Source organism: Nicotiana sylvestris, chromosome 2 (genome assembly GCF_000393655.2).
Source record: "Nicotiana sylvestris chromosome 2, ASM39365v2, whole genome shotgun sequence".
In the NCBI taxonomy this organism is placed as follows: domain Eukaryota; kingdom Viridiplantae; phylum Streptophyta; class Magnoliopsida; order Solanales; family Solanaceae; genus Nicotiana; species Nicotiana sylvestris.
Window position 1 is genome coordinate 102,001,125 of NC_091058.1, and position 13,238 is coordinate 102,014,362.

The 13,238-nt window shown below is 39.6% G+C and overlaps 1 protein-coding gene across 1 annotated transcript; it reads left to right on the top strand.

Annotated features, from left to right (window-relative positions):
• Positions 1–2,808: 2,808 nt before the first annotated feature.
• Positions 2,809–3,843, top strand: LOC138885332 (uncharacterized). The gene is made up of 2 exons (XM_070166273.1): positions 2,809–3,135; positions 3,274–3,843. Exons 1-2 carry the CDS (start codon positions 2,809–2,811, stop codon positions 3,841–3,843), a joined length of 897 nt encoding a protein of 298 aa, XP_070022374.1.
• Positions 3,844–13,238: the final 9,395 nt, after the last annotated feature.

A 13,238-nucleotide genomic window follows, 5' to 3' on the forward strand; every position in this document is an offset into this window, starting at 1 on the left:
TCATTTGAACAAGATTCCTACCCAGATATTCATCCTGTCGTTGCTGCAAATTTCTGAGACGCATAGGAATGCTTTGATGAAGGTGTTGAATGAAGCTTTATATGCCCAACAACATCACCAGTGGAGAGATGGCCAATATGGTAGGGCAAGTACTGGAAAGCTACAAGATCACCTTCTACAAAGATGAGCTACCACCTGAAGGATTAAGTCAAAACAGGGCACTACATATCACAATATAGTTTTGAGGACAAATTCATCACCAGAGTCTTAATAGATGGGGGTTCAAGTCTCAACATTTGTCCACTGACTACTTTGAAAAGTTTGGGCAAAGATTTCTATGAGATATGAGTAGGGAGTATGAATGTGAAGGCATTTGACGGGTCTCAAAGGGCCACAATTGGGGAGTTAACCTTTGTTTGCAGATGGGCCCAACTTGGTTTGATGTTGAGTTTCAAGAATTAGATATATCTGCTACGTACAATCTTTTACTAGGACGACCTTGGATACATGTTGCTGGAGTTGTGGCTTCTGCGCTACACCAGGCCGTGAAGTTCGAATGGAACCATTAGGAGGTAATCATTCACGAAGATGGAAGCAATCCCATTTACACCAGTCAAACTATCCCGATTGTCAAGAATAGAAGAAAGTTGGGTGAAGAAACTTATCACCGCATTGAGCGTGTCAATGTAATTGAGAAAGATAAGTGGTGGAGTAGCAAAATAGAAAGCATATTGGCATAGTTAGGGTATGAACCCGACAAAGGGTTTGGGAAGAAACTCCAGGGCGTTACCAAATCGGTACAGTTGAAACGTCATAGCACAACTTTCGGGCTTGGATATCAGTATACGTGGCAAGAATATGATGATTGATTGCCACCATGGTGTGGTACCTATTACCCTGTCAAGCAGCTGGTGCAGCATCTGAGCTAGACCTTTCACCAGGCCGACACAATATGGGGATTTGCAGAGGAAGAAGCTTTGGCTGGGCTAAGGAACTTGTTTCTAGAAGACGAGGATATGGATTGCAATGTGATAGTTGAGGAGGAAGAGGAAGAAGGCCTTACCATTCAGACCGTGGAGAAGGGACTTGTTCTCATAAATTGGACTACCGCACCATCCCGGGCACGTCAAGTTCCTGGGTAGCTTGGCAATTAGCCTGGCCTATTTTTAATAGCTATTTTAGGCATTTAATATATTTCCAGTATTTTGTTTTAAAGACGCATTTTGTTTTGAAATAATTGCTCGAGTCATCGAGTCGTACCTATTTTGGATGTTTTCAAAATTTAATTAATGCATTGTTATTTAGTATTATTATTATATTTTAAATTTTCCCTCTACAACATTACTATTTCTTACCTTGATGAACCAATGACTATGACATGTAATGAGACAACGCAACATAAGGATAGTAATATTTGAAGAAAGGGATGAAATACCCGAGGAAGTTATCAGAGAAGTTGAGAATTTTGAAAACTAACCTAAGTCCAACCTGGACGAAACCGAGACAATCAATTTGGGAGATTCTGAAACCAGCAAAGAGACTCGCATTAGCATTCACCTATCACCGTCAGAAAAGGAAGAATATACTCGTTTCCTGAGAGAATATGAGGATATTTTTGCATGGTCATATGCTGACATGACTTGCCTGAGCACATCCATAGTGGATCATAAGTTGCCCACCAACCCAATGTGTCCGCCAGTGAAGCAGAAACTCAGAAAGTCCAAACCAGACATGGGCCTAAAAATCAAGGAAGAAGTCACTAAGCATATCAAAGCCAAAGTCCTCAGGGTAGTTGAGTACCCAACCTGGTTAGCCAACATCATACAGGTTCCGAAGAAAGATAGGAAAGTAAGGGTGTGTGTTGACTATCAGAATTAAAATAGAGAAAGTCCCAAGGACGATTTTCCACTGCCAAATATACACATTCTGATCGACAAATGCGCCAAGCATGAACTCCAGTCCTTTGTAGATTGTTTCGCGGGTTATCATCAGATTTGGATGGACGAAGAAGACGTAGAGAAAACAGCCTTCATTACACCGTGGGGAGTGTACTGCTACAAAATGATGCCATTCGGTCTAAAGAATGTTGGGGCCACCTATATGAGAGCCATGACGACCATATTCCATGATATGATACACAAGGAAATAGAGGTATATGTTGACGAGGTCATCATCAAATCCAAGAGGGTCACAGATCACATGGCAGACTTGAGGAAGTTCTTTGACAGGCTACGGAGGTAAAATTTAAAACTGAATCCCGCAAAATGTGCATTCGGGGTTCGTACAAGAAATTTGTTGGGATTCATCGTCAACCGCCAAGGAATCGAGTTGGACCCATCAAAAGTTAAAGTTATCTAAGAGTTACCACCACCAAGGAGCAAAAAGGACGTAATGAGCTTCCTGGGACGCCTAAACTACATCAGCTGCTTCATAGCATAGTCCACAGTAATATGTGAACCCATCTTCAAAATGTTGAGGAATGATGCCGAAACCAGTTGGACTGAAGATTGTCAAAGGACTTTTGACAAAATTAAGGAATACCTATCCACGCCACCAGTCCTAGTCCCGCCAGAACCTGGGAAACCTTTGCTACTCTATTTGTTCGTACTAGATAGGGCTTTTGGCTATGTTTCGGGACAACATGACGAGACAGGAAGAAGGGATCAAGCCATATATTACTTGAGTAAGAAGTTCACACCTTACGAAGCATGGTGCTCTCTGCTAGAACGCACTTGTTGTACTTTGACATGGACAACTCAGAAATTGAGGCATTACTTCTGTGCCTATACCACATACCTCATATCAAAAATGGACACTCTGAAGTACATCTTTCAGAAGCCTATGCCTACCGAGAAGTTAGCTAAATGGCAGATATTGTTAAGTGAGTTCGATATCATCTATGTAACTCAGAAGGTAGTCAAAGGACAAGCGTTGGCAGACCATCTTGCTGAATATCCTTTAGGAGGAGAATATAAACCGCTAAAAATGTATTTTCCTGACGAAGAAGTGCCATTCGTGGGAGAGGACATTGCTGAAGCCTATGACAGTTGGAGAATGTTCTTCGATGGAGCTATAAACTTCAAAGGAGTGGGTGTTGGAGCGGTTTTGGTGTCGGAGACAGGTCAACATTATCTAGTATCCGCAAAGCTTAGGTTTCTGTGCACTAACAATATGGCAGAATATAAGGCTTGAATCATGGGGCTCTATTTGGCCATCGATATGAATATACAAGAGTTACTGGTAATTGGTGATTTGGATCTTCTGGTATATCAGGTTCAAGGAGAATGGGCTACAAAAAACACCAAGATCCTACCATACTTGTATCATGTACAAGAATTGATGAAGAGGTTCACGAAGATAGAATTTAAACATGTTCCAAAAGTCCAGAACGAGTTCGCAGATGCACTGGCCACCTTGTCATCAATGACAAAACATCCAGACAAGAAGTTCATCGATCCCATCCCGGTGAGGATCCATAATCAGCTGGCATACTGTGCTCATGTTAAAGAAGAAACGGACAGAAAACCTTGGTTCCATGACATCAAAGAGTACTTGGTAAAAGGAGAGTACCCAGAACGGGCAAACCATACTCAGAAATGCACACTGCGGAGGCTATCCAATCACTTATTCCAAAGAAGAGGAACCCTGTATAGAAGAACTCCTGATCTGGGACTGTTAAGGTGTGTTGACGCAAAAGAGACTTCCAAATTTCTCGAGGAGATACATGCTGGAACCTGTGGCCCACATATAAATGGCTTTATCTTGGCTAAGAAGATACTCAGGGCCGAATACTTGTGGATAACCATGGAGACAGACTGTATACAGTATGTTCAGAAATGCTAACAATGCCAGATATATGCAGACATGATACGAGTGCCACCAAACGAGCTTAACGCAACAAGCTCACCTTGGCCTCTTGCTGCTTGGGGAATGGGTGTCATCAGCCCAATCGAGCCCATCGCTTCTAACGGGCACCGGTTCATTTTAGTGGCCATTGACTATTTCACGAAATGGGTTGAAGCTGCATCTTACAAAGCTGTTACCAAGAAAGTCATCGCAGATTTTGTTAGAGATCGTATTGTTTGTCGATTCGGGGTTTCCGAGTCCATCCTAACTAATAATGTTGCCAATCTCAATAGTGATCTGATGAAAGCTATTTGTGAAACTTTCAGGATCAAGCATAAGAACTCTATAGCATACAAACCTCAAATGAACGGAGTTGTGGAAGCTGCCAACAAAATCATCAAGAAGATAGTAAGGAAAATGGTAAAAAATCCCAAGCAATGGCATGAGAAGTTACCATTCGCCTTATTGGGATATCATACCACAGTACGCACATTAATCGGAGCAACTCCCTATCTGCTAGTTTATGGTACCGAAGCTGTCATTCCCGCCGAGGTAGAAATTCCTTCTTTAAGGATCATACAAGAAGCCGAACTCAGTGATGCAGAATATATAAGAAGACACTATAAGTAGTTAGCCCTCATAGATGGAAAAATGATGAATGCAGTATGTCACGGTCAGCTTTATCAGAACAGAATGTCCAGAGCTTTCAACAAAAGGGTCAAACCCAGACAATTCACACTGGGGCAGTTGGTGCTGAAGTAAATCTTCCCACACCAAGATGAAGCCAAAGGGAAATTTTCACCTAACTAGAAAAGTCTATACATGGTTCATAGAGTATTAACAGGAGGAGCACTTATACTCGTAGAGATGGATGGAGAAATCTGGCCAAAACCTATCAATTCAGATGTAGTCAAAAGATGCTATGTGTAAACCATTTCATGTTTCTTCATATGATATAAACTGAACTAAGCTTGACCGGATTCCCGTTTAAGAAGGGATACGTAGGCAGCCCTGTGGGTTTGGTCACATCTTAATAAAATCTTCATCTTTCCCAGAACCAGAAACTAGGGCAGAATTTTGAGGAGGACCCTCAAAATTCTGGAACAAGTCCAGCCGACATCATCATATGCAAGACAGTCAGAAGTCGATATAGTAACTGGGGCAGAATTTTGAGAAGGATTCTCAAAATTCTAGAATAGATCCAACAAACTTCATTACATGCAGAATGGCAGAAGGATCATTTATTAAACTAGGGCAGAATTTTGAGGACCCTCAAAATTCTGATGCAAAGAAGCCGCAATGTCTCTAAAAGTGTCACAGTCATTAGTTCACTTAATTTACTTGATATTATACACCATTATGTTTTCCAAAATGATTCTATTTCATCAATAAGTTCATATTTTTCGAAAACTTTATTTCTAGGGAAGCCAGATGTTACCTAGAACAACTCAAACAGGATCTCCAGAGCAAAGCAAAGCAAGCAGACAAAGGCATGAACCAACCTCCATGCAAAACTCGCGATTTTTCTTTGAATGCAGGGACAAGGAATAACCACAAGTACGTGCACCTTAAATCATTACCTTCATAACAACCAGACTGCCAAGCACAAATATATCTCCAGCTAAGAAATATTCTACTCCTATTTACTATTTGTCCACTACATAAGGCTAAGCATTGCCTTTCATTGCATGAGACTAAGCCCCGTCTCAAATCTTGCATGAGGCTAAGCCTTGCCTCCTTATTTGCATAAGGCTAAGCATTGCCTTCCCTTTGCATGAGACTAAGCCCTGTCTCAAATCTTGCATGAGGCTAAGCCATGCCTTCCTGTTTGCATAAGGCTAAGCATTTCCTTCTATTTGAATGAGACTAAGCCCTGTCTCAAACTTGCATGAGGCTGAGCCCTGCCTCCATATTTGTATAAGGCTAAGCATTGCCTTCCCTTTGCATGAAACTAAGCCATGTCTCAAATCTTGCATGAGGCTAAGCTCTGCTACCCTATTCCCATAAGGCTAAGTATTGCCTTCTCTTTGCATGAGACTAAGCCATGTCTCAAATCTTGCATGAGGCTAAGCCCTGCCTTTTTATTTGCATAAGGCTAAGCATTGCCTTCTCTTTGCACGAGACTAATCCCTGTCTCAAACCTTGTATGAGGCTAAGCCCTACCTCCATATTTGCATAAGGCTAAGCATTGCCTTCTCTTTGCATGAGACTAAGCCATGTCTCAAATATTTCATGAGGCTAAGCCCTGCCTCCCTATTTGCATAAGGCTAAGGATTGCCTTCTCTTTGCATGAGACTAAGCCATGTCTCAAATCTTGCATGAGGCTAAGATCTCTCTTCTTATTTGCATAAGGCTAAGCATTGCCTTCTCTTTGCATGAGACTAGTCCTGTCTCAAATCTTGCATGAGGCTAAGCCATGCCTCCCTATTTGCATAAGGCTAAGCATTGCCTTCTCTTTGAATGAGACTAAGCCCTGTCTCAAATTTTACATGAGGCTAAGCATTGCCTCCCTATTTGCATAAGGCTAAGCATTGCCTTCTCTTTGCATGAGACTAAGCCCTGTCACAAATCTCGCATGAGGCTAAGCCCTGCCTCCCTATTTGCATAAGGCTAAGAACTGCATTCTCATAAGACTAAGCATTGTCTCCCTCTGCATAAGTATTGCTCTATTCTGAACTTTTCATTATCTTCTTCTCTCGGGGCTAAGCTATGCCCCCAAACTCTGCCCAAGGCTAAGCTTTGCCTTGTTATTACCTTTGGTATCATGTCTCTGCACTTCATAGGCTGATGTATAGCCAACTTGTCCAAAGGCGTCATAGTCTTAAGGCATCACCCTCAGAGCCTGAAGGCACCAAGTCATGGCCTGAGGATCTCTCAATATTTCACATCATTATTCAAAAGTGTCATGGTTTGGAGGAAACATTCTCATGGCCCGAGAACATCATTTCATGGCCTGTAAATCCCTTATATCATGATTCATGTCTCGGGACGTCATGGTCTAAGGACGTCATCTTCACTATCCAAAGACAACCCTCATGGTCCAAAGGAAATTTGCATCATGTTTAAATTCTCACAATAATCTATATACTTGCATACGTTGTGTGTTTAAGTTTTGCAGGTGATCCATAAAGTAATTGTTCTTCAAACGGGAGCAACCTTCGCTCCGGTTTCCGTTCATACCATTTATACCCTGCCATTATTTCAAACGTAACTGATTCTCATCAATTACTCGCCTTTACTCTACGACCGTTCGGATACCTGCCCTTTGATACATTTGTTACGCTTCAGATTGATATTCATAACTCCGCATAAACCCATCACATACTATCCTTCCCAAAAGGAACCCTTTCTGAAACATACACTTCCATCGGTTTCGCTCACCGTTGGATCCAGAGCTACACACGGCCTGATTCCTGTAAAACCAGGGATATGTAGGCAGCTCAGAGACTAGGGTGCGGCCTATATTTTTCAGAACACCCCATTCGGGCAAAATCGATCATCATTTCTTTACCCGACAACTCTTTCATCCTACCGGGTAAAGAGGGGCAGCTGTTGATACCCAATTTTTTCCTCATATATTTTAAATATGCACATATATCTTCAAAATAGTGCACATGAATTATGATTAGATTTACAAATATGCACAAGTATTTTTATAATTTTCTATAATTTTAAAAGGCTTTAAATCAATTTATTTCTGTATTTTTTATTATACAAATATCCAATAATTATTTTTATGATTATTTAATCATTTAAATTCATCATTTATGCCCACATAGTGTTTAAATATTTTAATTATATTTTTTATAATTATATTTGTATTTTTAAGGCTAGAAGTGCACATTTTGCAATAATAGCCCATATATATGCATAATTATATTATCTGTACAGATAATAACTTTTTATATTTTTATAGTGTTAAGTAATTATTTTAAATCATTTTCATGCACAAATGACATTATTTATTATTTATTATTTATATTTTTACAAGTTATTTTATTGATTTAATTGAGTATTTAAAATCTAGTCCCTTCTAAATTAATTTCGGACCTAGCCCAATTATATACACTAGCCCAATACCCAATTACCTCTATCCAATTAAATCACCCGACCCAGAAACCCCTTAAATCAGGACCGTTGATGTCTAAGATCAATTGTCCACATTACATCCGCCCATTTTAAGCTAACCAAACCCAACCCTAATCCCCATTATTCCGCCTCTGCCGCCCCTAAACGCTCTCATCTCCCTCTATGTCAAACCCTAAAGTCGTCGTCTCACCCAAACACCCAAAAAATCCCCGTCCTAATTGGATTCTCCCATTACTCCCTTACCATTTTAGGGTTCTTCCCTTATTTGGCACCTGATTCTAGAATAACTTAGTTATTTGCCTAAATATGGCAAGTACCCAAATTTGGTTCCGTCTAAACCCGTGCTTGCCCTTTGAATCTGGACAATCTCAAGTCCAAGCACGTTTTTTGTAATGACTTTCTCATATCTCTCTTGATTCGCTAAGCCCTAAAGGTTAGGGTTCAGATCCTCCCTAATTTGAACCAAATCTGGTTCAAACTTTGTCTTTTATGCATTTTTCTTCGTCTATATTTGCTATGTTATTCATAGATCTGTTGATTTTTTACCGATTCTGTGATTTACTTAAATCTAGGTTTCAAACCCTTTCTTTTGCTTGAATTAAAACTGATTCGATTATGAGTTTCCTTTAATAAACTCTTATATATGTTTATTTGGTATGAATCTGTGTTATTCTCTTTTCTTATGGGTGATTTGGTGTTCTACCCAAAAATAGGATTTCAGATCTTTCTAGATCTAATTTGGTTTTCAATTTCTTAATTACTTTTCTTTAATACTACCGTTTATGTGTCTCTATGCATTTTATTACAACTCTTTGTTACTGCTGCTTCTTTCTTGCCCTAAATTTGGGGTTTTGATTCTTCAGAATCAAACCAAGTCTATTCGATTCTAATTTTCCTTTTGAATTCTCCTGTCTACATTATGTACCTTATTTTACTACTGATTTTTTCGTTTGAAATCTTTTACTGATTTTCTGATATTTTTTCCTTCCTCATATGTGACTAATACTTTCCTTATTTACCATGAGACTACTTGTAAATTGATATTTTCCTTGTTTCTATTACGTGCTTGATTACATGTTGTTATACCCTGTTAATTTACTGAACCCTGCATTATTTATTCTGTGATTGATTTCTTTCCTTATTCATATGTGTTTGATTACTTCCCTTATTTGTTCACTTAATTGAACACTATTTAAACCGTTCTCCCCTTTCCCCTTAAAGAAGACTCGAACTCTCTGATTCTCACTAAAAAAAACTTAAGCTCTTGCTCTCTCTTGTTCGGATTTATGTGCTAAGTATCTCTTGATTTTGGCTGGCTGAAAGCCAAGGCCAAAATTATTCAGGAACCCCATTGCTGTGGTATACTTACTTGCTTTCTCACTTAACTGGTATGCCCCAACCTTTGCAATTTCATTCTCTATGCCTTGCTTGACTAGCCTGTTTCAATTCTCAGCATGATTCTGCCATTCACATGATTATATGGTCTCATTTAGTAACATTGTTAACTTAAGACTAAGTTATTTTAAATAATATGATTCACTTTCATGATTTAGCCTAAGGTTTAACTTGTTTCATGTATTACTTGTTAATCCTCTGCCTGTTCTGAACTTTGCACTACAGATATGTAATCAGTTAGTTTGTTGCTTAACTCATATATCATGTTTGTTCAACTCAAATGTTTCTGCCTAATTGTTGTTGTGATTAAACCATAACTGTTTTGGCTACTAGCATGAGTATTTAGCTTATCTAGATTTCAACCTATTTGAACTATGTGTTTAAGCATGAATTTGTATGTTTCCTTGAAGCAGTTTTGCCTGTAATTCCATGTTCTGAATCCTGTTTCTTCTAAAATCCAATTGTCCTTTTAAAACCCGTCCTTTATTACTTTTTATGTACTGATTTTCAAAATCCCTACTCTTAGTCCCTTAGGTTCTCAACCACCCCAGTGTGGGCACTTCTTAGGGTCCTTGAGACTCCTTTGAACTCTGACACACTGGGGGCTGATTTTCCAATCTTTTATGAACTCTTTGCTGAAAGTGTGGTTCTGGTATGAGCATTTCCTGGGGTCCCTAAGGCTCTTTGGGAACTTTGACACACTGGAAGCCTGGTTTTAATGTGTTGTGGATGAATAACTGCTATGTTCCAAAGCTGTCATGCAGGAAGGCCTGGTTCCCAGGTTCATTTGGGCCTATAAAGGCTCCTATAGTGTACTGATACCATTATGTAATTCATTCGGCTAGTCTGGTCTATAATAACTATGTAATAACAAATTTGGGGATATTTAGTAAAACTGGGGAGGGGGGTTCATATATATCCTTTGTTAAAACTGGATAGAAACCCTGCCTATAGGATTTTGTGAGTACTATGCTGTGTTTAGAAATCCTGCCTATAGGACTCTCATGATCATCTTGATTTTGTATTTTATATTTGCATACTAGAGATCCTGCCTATAAAACTTTTGCTCAATTCTGTGCATCAGAAATCCTGCTCATAGGGTCTATAAATGTTTTCAACAAATGTGCATTAGCAGTCATGCCTATAGGATCTTGTTGTTTGAATTAGCTGTCCTTCCTGGCATTTTGTTTCATTTGTGCCCGTACACAATTAATAGACATCATGCCTATAGGATTTAAATCAATGTCATGCCTAAAAATCATGCCTATAGGGTTTAAAGCAATAAATATCATGCCTATAGCACTTAAGTCAATTCAGCAATTAGAAAGCATGCATATAGAAAATAAAATCTATCTTTATGAGTTAAAATCAGTACTACACCCAGAAACCATGTCTATAGGTTTGTAATTAATAAGCTCGTAAAAATCATGCCTATAGGATTCTATTAATCGATTCTGAATTCAATCGCTATTGTCAATCACTTAGGCAATGTATCTGTAGGCTTTAACAATGATTCTGGGTCTATGTTGTGACATATTACTGCCTGAAGTGCCCAGATTCATGCTGAATAAAATCAGTAGGCAAACAAATAGGTCATAATGCTGGCCTTAATAAATTGCCCTTTATACTCTGTTTTATCACGTAGATATCCTTCCTATAGGATTCCAAAGTTAACGAAGTTTGCTAATTCAATTGCGTACTTTTGTTGCCTATGTGTGGAGGTCAATATGAGCCCATACTTGTTCTTTGTCTGAAAGTCCTATTTGTTTTGTTTGTCACCTAGATTTCACATTTTAAGTAACATAGGTTGGTCTAGAACCATCCCAAATAGAGGTCATAATACCTCTGGGGCCATAGGAAAGGGACGGGTAGTGCACGCATAGGGTACGGTTTAGAATCAACTAGTACGCTTTAGGTAACAACTTAAAGATAATAATTGGGTAGTAAGGAGATGATAGCCCGTGCGCTAATGCTATGTGTAACACCCCTACTTGAGGGAGTTACAAAGTATTACATGGAATGATCCTATAGGCTAAAAAACTTAGGACCACCTTTATCCTCCTGTTTAAAATAAATTGAATATTGTGTTTGTCCAAATTATTTTCTTCCCCTTTTAGACTAATTCGCTTAATTTAAGTTCGATCGGGACCCACCGTTGTGGACCTTGAGGGGTGTCTATCACCTTCCTCTTAAGGTAATTTCGAGCTCTTACCCGATCTCTGGTGATGTAAACTGGTTATATGAGTTATCTACTCTAGGTGCTCTAACTCACCTTAATCTGTTAGGTGGCGATTCTTTCAAATACAATTCCCTACCCTCTTAGAAAAGAGTTGTCCCAGAAATGTCGAAACCCGATTTTGCAAGAAAAAGGGGCGCGACAAAGAATGATGAGGTTTTTAGAGCCAATGGGCACGGGTTAAACATTATCTTGGCAAGGTTGATGATGGCCACAATGTGGCGGTTCTTCATTTCAAGTGATTGATAATCTGCGTCGTGTCGCGACGTTAAATCAAGCGCTTCTTGGGAGACAACCCATGTCTTTTTCTTTCTTTTATTTTCCTTCTTTTAGATAGGCTTGGTTTTGCGCTAACCAGTTTTGAAGTATATGCAAGAAGGGGTGTGAATTGCAGGGAATATGTACGAAAATTTTGGCTAAGTGTCAAAGTGCATAGTCTCTGAAGTTGGCCTGTCAAAATTGCTTAAGGAATTGCGGCCACACACATTTTTGTGCGGTCTGAAGCCAGTCATCTAAAGGGAAGGTAAGGATTGCGGTCCACATCAAAATTATACGGCCGCACATAGGTCAAAATTTGGGCCCCATGGGTATTAGTATAAATAGGGCTTTCCTTCTCTTTTTACACTTTTCGATCATCTCGGCCTTGAAGACTAAGCTTGCATTGTAAAATTTCCCAATTGCTCTCAAATTGTTCCCTCATTTCATCACCTGCATCTTCATAATTGGTATATTAATTTCTTCATTAGATTCTTCATATTTTGTTTGCTTTTGTTCTTAGATTTAGGGTTACTTGCATGCCTAAAAATGTCAATGTTTAGTTGTTTTTGCTTAGAATTATGTGGGTATGGGGTCTGGGTAAGTAGCTAATGTTGTTTGATTGCTAAAACCATGCCTAAATTATGTAAAGATCGCATGAACCCTAGTTATAGTGCCCGTAGATTTTGAATTATGCAGTCGTAACCATTTTTGTGCGGTCCGCAATGGACACTCTGCGGCCGCAATCATTTTTGTGCGGTCCGTACTACCCTTATGCGAATGATTTTTCTACAACTCCCAATCATGTTTATGCATACATTATGATCTTCAATTGTAACTATTTTGTAGTTCTTGTATGTTGCAGACAATGGTTCGTTCACATGGTAGAGGAGATACACCGCAAGGGAGGGCAGAACCCTCCTAAGGCCGGGGTCGAGGCAAAAGCAATCTACCTCTAGCAATCCAAAAGGCTATCAGCAAGAAAGCAATAGCCAATAGAGCCCTTGACACTTGGAGACCAGTGAATACGCCTCATCCGGGGAAGCTTCTGAGAGTAACTCCGTGCAAGCACAGCCAGAAGCCCAATCACAACAAGAAGCCCAATCACAACAATTCCCTCAGAGATTTCATTTAGTTGATGAGTCTTCTTCAACTGCCAGTTCGTCTAAAGGGTCAAAAGAGGGAAACCAAGACCCTGAGCCCTCTTCCTCACCTGCTCCCCCTACTCCAATAAATTTAGATGAAAATAATGTTCCAAATGATGGGAGAGGGGGCGATACTGCAGTGCCAGGGTTGGAAAGATCACGGAGGCCAGAGATATGGGAGGACAGATTTGTTAATGCCAATGGCTTCGCCAAGTTTAGGGAATGGTGGCCACAAAGGTCGCTCACTCTTGAGCAACAGTTCTTAATGAAAG